Source organism: Hetaerina americana, unplaced genomic scaffold (assembly GCF_022747635.1).
Source record: "Hetaerina americana unplaced genomic scaffold, ioHetAmer1.1.p SCAF_3, whole genome shotgun sequence".
In the NCBI taxonomy this organism is placed as follows: domain Eukaryota; kingdom Metazoa; phylum Arthropoda; class Insecta; order Odonata; family Calopterygidae; genus Hetaerina; species Hetaerina americana.
In genome coordinates this window covers 31,095,630-31,107,810 of record NW_027286874.1, presented here as the reverse complement: position 1 = coordinate 31,107,810, position 12,181 = coordinate 31,095,630, and the positions used below count along the sequence as shown (strand labels likewise).

General features: G+C 39.2%; 1 protein-coding gene across 3 annotated transcripts in view; it reads right to left on the bottom strand.

Moving 5' to 3' along the window:
- The window catches only part of LOC139690145 (coronin-1A-like), a 41,155-nt gene extending 40,432 nt beyond the window's left edge, over positions 1-723 (bottom strand). For all 3 annotated transcript variants that reach the window (XM_071587405.1, XM_071587406.1, XM_071587404.1), the window contains exon 1: positions 556-723. Coding sequence is in view for 1 of the 3 variants with exons in the window: in XM_071587404.1 (XP_071443505.1) it covers positions 556-621 (66 nt within the window). In the remaining 2 variants the exon portion in view is untranslated. The remainder of the gene's footprint in view (positions 1-555) is intronic.
- Between the last annotated feature and the right edge of the window lie 11,458 nt (positions 724-12,181).

Below are 12,181 nucleotides of genomic sequence, written 5' to 3'. Positions count from 1 at the left end.
TAAAGATTACCTGAGAGGTAATTCCAAGACAGCTTTTTAGGTATGAAACTTCCCAAATTTCCGGCCGCTGAATCAAATATTATTAACAGCAATGAGGTGATGAACAATATGTATACATCAGATTTTCCTCACGGCAAGTCGCACATTATTAGGAAGATTAGATAAGCGGAGCTGAGATTGATTGGGGCTCATTTTGAAATATAAACGTGCTCCTTAAACCTCTGCCAATTAGCGTTGAGTAACAAATCAAATCCTTAGCAGAAAATCAAAGTAAGAATGCACGATCTCTATTCCATACCATCTACCTGATCACGCACGCAACTTCATTCATCATCCCCAAAATAGATGATGTCGTTACCTGAAAACATACGCAAATGTAGGCACAACACCTACGCAAATATAAAATTCAACTGTACATACACAAATAAAAAACAAAATCAGAACATGAAACCGTTTCGGTTATCAAGTCAACGTACTTGATGAATACTTCAAGGCGTGGGTGGCAAAAAATATTTTTACACAAAAACTTTAAATGCTATTCATTTTTATAATTACCCGTTCCAAAGGCTTGTTACAGGCACGAACATCGACCATGTTCCCCACTGTCCCTTTTTCAATCATAGAGGCAACTTATTATCCAATTTTCTAGGCAAAAAAACCGCAATAGCCTCCGTACTCTGAAAACCCTAAGGGTATGATAGAGTCCCTGAATGCGTGCTTCCCTTAGGCGGTAGGCTATCCCACGAGATCACGCATTATCGCAGTTGGCTACACCTTCCAGGGATGCCAATGTAAGCATTTTATAGTAGTTTTTATTTGAGTTTGAGACTTTTTACTATAATCATACTCAATGCCAAAAGGTAATTATGGCAATTATATTAATGCTTTAAGGTCGTTAAATCATCACCACTGTACTTAAAAATGTCCACAGTATGCGATATTTTCCGGAAAAAAACAGCAGAATAAGGCAAAAGTTCACCTTGTCGACTTAGCATTAAAAATATTAACCACTATGGGTCAAAGTGTTAATTAGTCTAGAGGAAAATTAAAGCAATGTTAGTAAACACTCCCATTTGTACTTGAGAAACTAGAAATATGCTTGCAGTTCAAAATACATGAATATGTACTGAGTTTTAATTTGGCTTACTCGGCATATTTTTTCTACCAATTATGCTGTTATCGAAAATGGCAGCAGAGATTAAAAAAGATTATATTTGCAGGGATAGGGTAGGTTCCCGATACAGATATAAGTACAATAACTTGTTCTTTAAATCTGCATACTTTTTACCAACTTTAATCGCACAATGACCGTCTATCCTTCCTCTACCTCGCCTTCCCAACTTTATCCCCTTACTACAAACGTCAACATCCCTTAGCTTCTCAGAGTATCCGCAAGATCGGCCTTCTTTGACCAACAGCTGTCTCTCTCCCCAACAATTCCTAGGATTTCATCGTATATGCCACTTTCCGATCATTTTAATTTTATCCATTCTACTTCAGTCCAACATTTCAAAAGACTCCAAGCTATGTGCTACTTGTAGGGTTCCACGTGGTTAGGTAGGAATAATGCTGGTGATATTGGATAGTAAGGTTTATTGCGGCGACTTAGTACGAGTACATTATGGAAGGTCCTCGATGAAGCGACTGACGGACTCGATCTGGACACTACGGTGGATGCGCGCACACTACTTGTGCGGAGTCATTGCCGCCAGGCCATTCTGGTCATTGCCGCTCGGCCCTCTAGGGCAATTGCAGACAATTGAGAATCGAGGCGCGAGCGCATCGTCGGACAAGTGAGAGTCGAGGCGCGAGCGCGTCGTCTGTCGCTACACTACTCCAACCAATAAATACGCGAACTGAGGCCATTAAAACTTTACTTTGCGAAATTTAGTCCACATCGATTTTGTCCCCTTCAAAGTACTCTCCATTCGTTGCTATACACCTATTTTTATCATCTTTTCCACTGTTTAAAGCACCCTTGGAAGTCCTCGGCAGTTAAGCTTTTTAGTTTTCTGGTCTTTTCTTGCTTTAATGTGTCCATATCTTCCCAGCGATGTCCCCTTTTCACATTTTTGCATTTTGGGAATACGAAAAAGTTGCAGGGGGCGATATCTAGTGGATAAGGAGGATGATCAAGGATGGTTATTGAATTTTTTGCCAGAAACTGGCGAACAATCAATGCTGAATGTGCAGTTATGTCATGGTTAAGGATTCATCCATCATATTGGGTTAAAATAATGTGTGCACTAATGATTTTCCTATATCCAGTTCGTCAGCTTTCATTCGGACAGTTTTTCGACGATCGGTACGGACAAGGGACCGCACACGATCAATGCTGTCGTCAAAACAGGTGATTGAAGATCTTTCCGGCCTTGCATCATCCGTTGTGTTTTGTCGGCCATCTTTAAAACTCTAAATCCACTTGACAACGGACGTTTTCTTCAGAGCATTATCACCGTGAACAGCTGTCAACATTTCAGTAAATTCTAGGTAATGTTTACCGAACTTCACCATAAAACTTGATGTTGATTCGTTGTTCCGTGATTTCGTCAATTTCCATTTTCGACAAACAGTAAAAACCAGGACAGCAGAAACTAACATACTGGCACCATATGTACAGCTCGACGATCCGCCAAGCAAAGACGGCTCATTTGGTCACAAGCCACTAGCGCCTCTAGCGGGTGGGGCTATAGTCCGCATCATGGCCGCCAATTTGCACCAGTTCGCGCATTTACTGCACAGACCACGTATATTCCTTCGAGTCTATGGCCAAGTTTCCGTGCAAAACAAAAATAAGCTCTGTATTAAAATTTTGACTATTTTTTCTTTACATCTTTACTTATGGTGATTGTCATCACTCCTGCCTCTTCGTCACATCTTTGCCAAAAGAAATTCTTCCCTTAATGTTCTTACTAAATGGCTCTCTTCATTGAACACTTGTAGATAAGTGAAATTCTACCTGTTCTACCTTATCTCACGATTTTAATAATTATCTTAGAATTCCTATTTATTATCAACATAGTTTTCCTCGGGTACCATACCACTGGTTCTGTAATCTGCTAATTTATAATTGCAACCCTTTTACTGGCAGGTTAACGAAAGCTTGATCACCGGCAAATATAGTTTGATGAGTCCCTTACCAACTTCCATTCCTGCCTCCACCCCTTCTTATGCCCTCCTTACCATTTTCTTCTCATACATATTGAAAAGAAAATGAGATAATAGACACCACTGTTTTACCCCTTTCCACGTTTACTCTACCAAACATCTCAAAACCTACGCAGCATTTGAACAAATCAAGGTTATATTCTTACGCTCATTTATATGCGCTATTGATATTTCTATGGAAAGTTAATATTTGTCTGCATATTATTAATCTCTGACGATTTAGAAAAATGTATTACCCTCAGTCGTTTTTATGTGAACGGGGGAGAAAAATATACACACAGGATAATAGGAGTAAAGGTTTGTAGTCAAGAGCAACGGGACTTAGTTGGGGCAACATTAGCCTGTGTGCCTATATGAGGCATGGACATAAACTAATCACTTTCTTAAACATCTTTCATCTATTGTTTGGGAAAGTTCGTCGCTCCTATTTTAATGGGACGGAGCCCTCCGCGAGAATCGTCATTAGTTCTTCTTTTTCGAAGTCTCTTTTCCAAGGAGAAAACCTAAAAGGTGGTACATATATTGCAGGTTTATACATGGGAGAGGTCATGGTGTACGGCCTTTCCTGAAATCACGCTTGTAAAATAGTCCATTTTGCCCCTCCATTTTAATGAACTTCCTTTACATCATCTCATGCAGACCTTTGACGGAGAACCTTGCGGTACTAGTGGCCTTTCTGGACCAATCGGATGAGGTCACCTAATCCAGAATGTTCGTTTCAAAGCAATTGATGGCTTCTTCCTGATATTAAACATTTCAGATCAAAGTAGTAACAGTCAAAAGCAATAACAGCGCTATCACAATAAACTATAAAAAAACCATAAACATAGTAATCAACCCAAATATCGGTTTGGTAGAGTTCACCCAGTACTAAGCCCAAATTCACACATCAGGGTAGGAGGGCCAGTTCCTTTCCCTGTGCTAGTTATGGTTTCCTATTAAGATCTGGTACCCGGAAACCACATAGCTTGGGTGGAGTTGCAGATGCCCAGAGAGGCTTGCCCGGGAATCGAACCCGGACACTCAAACGCTCAATCGGTAGTCCAACGCTCTACCCCTGAACTACCGCGACCCACGCTAACACAGTAATATTCCAGTAAAATATATCACTTTCTGGCAGTTGATTATACACGATAAACATCAAATTTTGAGAAAGGAAGCATTTTGGGTTTCGAAAATATATTTTTCAATCCACCTTTGAATTGAAACTCATACAATCCATAAGGTAAGAGAACTTAAGAAATTCACAGTATATTAGACGCGCTGTCTAGATTTCGATCAAATTAAAGTTCGCTTTGTAATGTTTCGACTATGCTAGAAACATCTAAGGTATTTAAATATTTAGTTTCTAACCTGCCACTTAAACGAGGTAGAACGTTAATTATCTATGCAACAATTCCAGAGTGTAAAAATCATTCGCCTTGACTGGGATTCGAACCCAGATCCCTCAATATCCGGTCGAGTGCTATAGCCACTTAAGCTATCGAGGCTTCTTAAACTCTGAAATTTTGGGGCTTTTAAAGTAACTAGATGTGACGAAATGCCGTACATTCAATGTCACAGGCATTCTTATTCGTGCGCGACGCGCCACAGTCCACGAGGTTAAAGCCAACTTTTAAACAGTTATGGTGTTTAGACCTTGACAAATTCCAAAGAAACTCCAAAGTTAATTAATCATTAATTAACTTAATTAAATTAATTATCTATTTTATTCCCTCCCATATTTTCAATCTGTCCACCTTCAAGTGCTCCGGATTCGTGTCTGCATATTAGAGTACATCTAAGTTCAAGTTTTGAATATCGGAAGAAACATTCCTATAAATTCTGGTACCTAACTCAGTTCTCTTATTCCTTGAATTTTCCGATAAAATTTCCCTGGGGTGAGGGATAACCTGGTCCTGACAACCTAACCCTGCAGCCAATATGGTGGCACATGTAGGTACCGCTTCAATTACAAACATGTACCTTCTTGCAGAGGTCGCTGAAAGGAATGGGAGAATGGAGCGGATCATTCACGCCGGGCGTCGACGGCCAAGGTGATGCTGAAGAATCAAATTAAGCCCTGAAGAGGCACCATTTTGGACATTCGTTAAAATTGTGTGAAACAACCAATGGAATAATAATTCTTGGAGACGTTCATTTTTTTATAGCATAAGAAGGAAGTTAGCTAACAATGACTGTTAGTTTTACTGTGTAACTAATATAAAGCATTAACACAGTAATCAACCCTAAGGTCGGTTTGGTAGGTGATGGTAGTGTCCATCCAGTACCAGGACTGCGTATGAAATTCACAAATCAGGGTAGGGGGGCCAGTGCCTTCCCCTGTGCCGGCTATGGTTTCCTAGGAAGACCTGGTTCCCTAAAAATCAAAAAGCTTGGGTGGAGCTGAGGGTGCCCAGAGAGGCTTGCCCGGGACTCGTACCCGGGCCCTCCGGTATGTACTCCAACGCTCTATCCCTGGACTACCACGACGCCCTAACTAATATATAAGTATCAATTATGAGTGCATCAACAACGCATTCTTCAAGTCTACATCTGACTACCGCTACGTATTCGAAAAACTCCCGAAAGAATAAGAGTTATTTAGCCTCCTACTTATATTTGCAAAACCCAATCTCGGTTCAGTCTCCGTTTAGAAGAGCGTATCTAGCCTTCATGTTTTGGGGGACGGGTATTTAGAATTCACTAATAACGGTAAAAATCAAAGGAAATGGGCGTGATGAGGGACAACAGCTTTCTCATACGTATAGATACTTGGGATGGTTTACCCGAGTGGGGACAACTTTCTGGGCTCCCTTTCTGGGTATTCTGGGCATCCCCCTGCAACCGACCTCGCCCATTAGGTGTGTTATTTTTGTTCATCGGTTATGGTGGTTTTAATTCATTTATAATATAAACAAAATATACAAGACACATTTTCTTAAATTAATAGCTCTATGTCCATTTATATACCAGAAAAATGGTCTAATTTAGCTTATTTTAAGAAGTGGTGCAGTTTAAGAAATCCCATTTATCCTCACAGGTTTACTTTCACCTACATACGAGTACACATCATCTATACCCGCAGTTGAATGATAAAGGCTTACCTTCTTACACCAACAGCCACATAACCTCGCCACAGCTAGCTGGGAATTGACGAGTTGACTATATCGTATTCCTTTAAAAATGTGGTGATATATATATGTATGTATATATATATCTTAAAAAGGATAATGATTCTTTACTTTAAATGCTATTCAAATGGTAAAATATAAATAACATAATTTAATAGTTGCCTTGGAGAAAATTTATTCCGAAATTTTGGCTTCAATATTGATAATGCACGACTTCCAAAACCGGAGAATAATCGTGGTCAAATGATGAATAATGCATATCTAGTGCTATTAGCAGAAGTCAGTAGGGCAAGGGTAGGTTTTGGCGGGCCTGGGCATACTCCGGAATACCTACGTCCTTACTAATGACAAAGTATCGTTTAAACCCATACAACATATTGAAATGACTCATTCTTTAGGTCTGCGTAATTCCTACCTCCCTTAATTCCATCTAAATACCTATTCTTTTTTCTCTCGCTACCTCACTTTCCTAGCATTCTCCCCTCTATCACTGCCTCCAAAATCCCATTGCCTCTCAATATTTCCGGCATCCACTTGTCTTGCCTTCTTCGATATTCACCCAAAAGCTCTTCCACCATAATTCTTTGAACTTCACTGTTAGTTTCAATTTCCGTCAATTTTATTTTATTCGTTCTCCTCCACGCCCCTATCTCAAAATCTACACTTATCCGGTCGCCTCATCGACCAAGTCTCCGAGACACAAAAAACTATGCTCTATATTAAATTTCTCACGAGTAATTTCTTAGCACGTCTACTTTTTTCTATAGGTACCTGCCATCAACTCCCGTCCCTTATAAAATCTGTTTTCCCTAACGTGGGTCTTCTTTTAATGCTTTCGCTACTCTGTCCATACTTCGCCGAATGGCTTCCTAAATAGATAACTATTGTACTCTTTCCATTACAGGAGTATGTCACCCAAATCAAATGCTTATTTTAGCCTCCCGATTTCCTTAAGAACCTCATTACCTTTGTTTTATTATAATTAATGTTTATTCCTTAAATATTACACTGATACTAATATTCTGCTACTATTACTAACTTTTCACGGGTACGTGCGTTTACTGTGGTGTTTAAACCAGGTCTTATTATAATTAAGCCTTAACCTCGTCTCTTCCTTGGCCTGTGACGCTTGCTCCTCGCAGCAATCCAGCTGCCGTACCGTTAGCCATGCACTGTTAATACGATAGTCGCTTAAGCGTCGATTTTTCACAGTTTATGAAAATGTTAGCACAGTGCAAGCATTTTTTTTGCATGCTATCCATAGAATTCCTTCCCTAGCGCGAACAAAATGTTTAGCGTGTGGCTGTAGTGTTTATTCGGTCAGGCGCAACCGAGCAGGGCGGAGCTCATCAGCTCGTGAGGTTATTGCTCTCTGAAAGACCCTTGAGAGAGCAAGTGGTCCTTTGAATTAGTGGGAGAACGGAATCACCCCACTTCTGGTCCCCACTCTCCCCTCGGAATCTTCGCCACCCCCCGTTATGGTGGAAGAGCTTAGTATTCGGATAGTCTCCAGTCCCTTTTATCTGCAGCGCTCGGTCAGCGACAGCCGTTACGAAACACTGTCAGTGTTTAAACCAACTGAACATTTTAGTATTTGTTATTTCTTACTCCCAACTTAGTGGAACCACGAAATAACTGCGATCGGCATTGTTTAATCATAGCATGAAAACTTGCCCTCAAGACATGTCTTCAATCAACTCATTATTTCTTATAAATCACAATAGACAGGATTTAATGGCCCTGAAAAATGTCAGTACCCAAGCGGATGTTAATAACTGAATTATAAAGTTTTCTTGAACAAAATTAGTCATCTCACCATCCTACGAAAGAGAAATGTTTATTATAAATGACTTCCATGAAAATAATTCTGCCGTATTGGTTAGGGTTATTACATCAGTTTAATTATTGTATTTAATTATTCTCAGTCTAAGAAATAATACTTTCCTTAGTACTGTCACAAAAAAATAAAGCAAAAACAATTTATCATCATTCAATCGGTAAGAAATATTTCTAACTTTCCTTCGGCAGGTCAAGTGATTTATTTCCCCGATACAAAACAATATTACCCATTGATACGAATGAAATCAAACGGCTCCTAAGTGACACGACACAGAACGTGACTAATGGATGCCGAGCGATTGGCCAACACGAAATAATCCGAAAAGAAACTAAGATATAAGCGAGACGCAGAATGCCCCCAGCAGAGAGAGGTTCCCCGATAACCCATCCGCTTGATATGTCAACACTTCTATACCAAGGGACGCAATTGTGTCCCATTATTTTCCGAAAGAAGTCATTGGAGTATCCATCCTGAATATTTTATGCTATTGTGCTCATTTTTTTCCTTTAGTAATGACGGCTGTTGTTTACGCAGCTCAAAAAGATCACAAAGATATCGGAGAAGTAGAGGAGCATTGGGTAAAGCAGACTCCACAACCGATTTTGAATCTGCGGTTCCAGCTATCTCTTTAAATCCACACCGTCACTAATGTTTCCTTATTTTTTTGTGCCTAATAGCCATAGTTAGTAATTTAATTATTTTATTTAAGAATTTATCGTTGCAATTGGGCAATTGTCCTGGTGATAACGGTCAAGCCTGATCAATGATCACTCTTTCAATGAACATACGTGCATACACGCACAAGAAAAATAGATAGGAGACAAATATTCTTACATACAATTACACTTCCACATCACATGCAAACAAACTTCCACATCACATGCAAAATGCCGTCCACATCACATACAAACAATATTTTAATAAGGGCAATAGTATAATAATCACTGATCAATGAAGTTTATCACCCAGTGGCTGCTTTACGCTTATTCTTAAAACTCCTGAAATTCGATGGAAAGGGCTCAAACAAACCTCCAGGCAGCTGGTTCCAATCAGCAACAGTTCTGTTTAAAAAAAGAGTATTTTTTCTTATTTTTTTGCGTTCTTATTTTTATTTTAAAACTGTGGTCGTTTTTTCCTTTAAAGTTTGGTTTTTCTATTTATATCCATAAATCTTCCCATGCTTCGTCATTTTTAACAATTCTATGAATCGAGCGTAGCCCACTCCTTTTTCTTCTATTTTTCAAACTCTCCCATTCCAGTATATCCAACATTTCAGTGACACTATCTGTTCTTTTGTACCTTCCGAGTACAAATCTTGCTGTCTTTCTTTGAAGTTTTCCTATCTTTTTAACATGCCCCACCTCATATGGATTCCATACAATGGACGAATATTCTAGGATAAGGTTAACCAGTACCTTATATGCTTTTTCTTTTGTGGCTACGCTACTTACTTTTAAATTTCTCATTACCCAATGAAGTACTCTAAATGCCTTCCGTGTGATATTATCTACTTGGACTGCCCACCCAAGATCCCTAGTTAAATAAATGCCTAAATATTTGCAATGACTGCTATATGGGATTTATTCTCCAACGAGGGTGTTAATGTCCTTTTCTGCATCCTTTTTAATTGGAAAATTTATAAGCTTACTCTTCCTAACGTTAATGCCCATTATTATTTGTAACCCAGTCACCAAAGGCGATCGATGCCATTTTGTAGTATTTCGAGGTCATTAACATGCTCTACCCGTAATGTTTAAATGCGCATGTTTACATATCTGATAAACTAAAAATTTGGGGCTTTACGCCCTGATATTTGACAGTGATCACAGTTCACTTTCATTATATTTGCTTCTATAGAATTTCTCTTTCAAGCGATAATAAAAGTGATCGGAACGATTTTGTCTAAGTAAACCGGCGATTGTAACGGTAATTAGCTGATTGTAGACTGCGACGCACTGTTAGCATATGAGAGATTCTATTTCGTGACGCACAATGCCCAGGAGGGAACTAATGCGTAATGAACACTGGAAAGATAAAATCTTATCTCCGACTGACTTATGAAGATAGAGACATTGAAATTTCTGATGTCGGCGGACTCATTATTCATTCTCCAATTATGGTTTCATCATGTTCACACACACACTACCCACTTCGCCCAAGATGGGTGCTTTAATTGTGCTTCCACAGCATACGTAAAAATATTAAAAAGCTGACAGCATTACAATGCCTGTCATGGATGTAAAAGTAAAACCAATAAACACCACCCGTACTGGAAAAACCCATCATAGCAAAGTACTATGTACAACTTGAAGTCCTGTTTGGGTTTGAAATTCTTCGATGGCTGAGGTCATATCGTACCGTTGGTTAAAATAATCCATATCATAAGAATGTAATATCAAAATGGAACTCGGGATTCAAACCCCAGTGCCTCTGGTTGGTCGGCTAGCGTGTCCCCTAGCATGAAAACAGAGACGATCGGGCTGGAATTTTAAATCTTCTTGCAATGCAAGTATCCAAATTTCTCAAAAACTGAGATCTCGTCCTGTAATATAGTATAGGATATTACATTGAAGGCGATTAAGGATTTAACTTGTTTTACTCGATCTAATAATATTTAAACCATATTGTATACTTAATGATATGTAATCCACTGTGTTTTCGTAATGTGCCTATATACTCAATTACTTCTTGCGTTGAAATAAAAAAAATATTATTTGATTGCAAATAAATTTAAGTATCCTGCAAAAACTAAAAAAGCAGAGAAGTTACAAACTCAGAGAGAAAACTTGTCATGTGAAATAAATAAGAGTGTGTCAATGGATTAGGAACTTCTTTTCTTGGGCATTCAGAAAAGCCATTAGGACAATCGCTTATCATTCTCACGACCACTCATACATTCAGTATATTTAATAATCTTTCCTTTCAAACTCTCCCAATCATTCTTGGGTTTTCGATATTTGTCTCCGTACTATCAGGTCCGAGATCAGCTTATCTTAAGGCATCTTTCATACTGCATTCTTACGTTTTTGTACTCCAGGTTTTTCATTTTATTCCCAACTGCTTTTCTGTTATAATCTTCCTTGCTACCGATTTTATCCCCAGATCTACTTATCGCGCCACCAAATAGTGGTGCGTTTCATTATCAACGGGGAGGTGGTAATCCAGGATGAAGAGCGCTTGGCTACTGACCGGCGGGTTCGGGTTCGATTTCAGATGACGCCTCTGAGCACCCTAAGCTTAACTAAAGCAGTGAGCTTTCTCAGGTCCTTGGAAACCACTCAGGCACTGGGAAAGTAACTGTCCCCCCTCCCCCGATGAGTGAATTCCATCTACTGTTGGGCTTAGTACTAGGTGAGCTCTATCCTCACCAATCAAACAAACCTTCTAGTTGATTCCAGTAGTCACTATAATCAGCTACTCACATTGCCATTATGTACTTCGTTGATACTCTCTGTACTTCAGTACATGCAGCAAAACATATTAATTTAATGGAAGCACCCCTTTGTCATCTACACAAGTGAACAGACATGTGTTTAAATCATTTAATCGAGAAATATAATACATTTTCCGTTTATTATAATAAACAGGTTACTTACGGCTATCACTCCCTCAATGGTCGCCAAATGTACCAACAACGTTTCCTTATAACAAACACCCAGCATGAAAATTTTCTTGGTGCTATTATTCTTTCACAAGGGTAACATCCATGTGAAACATCTCTTTTTTTCACCAGGGGGTCATCCTTAAGGCTTTCAAACTCGACAGTCACGAGGGCAGAAGAAACCACAATGGCAACTCTTCGAATTTCAACTACAAGTCGAGTGTGAACTCAGTGACAATCACGCGTTCTTAAAAACATCGTAGTCCGCCCATTCCGAATAAAATCTCTCCCTTGATTGACGTGCAACACCATCATCACTTCCTGACCATTATGAAAAACCACTCCCATCAATTTAAACATTAACACGTACATTCGTCTTGTAATCATGCCATTCATTTACTCGTTTTAATGCCCTGCACACCTTCCATATTCTAGACACTGACCAATCTAGTTACATTT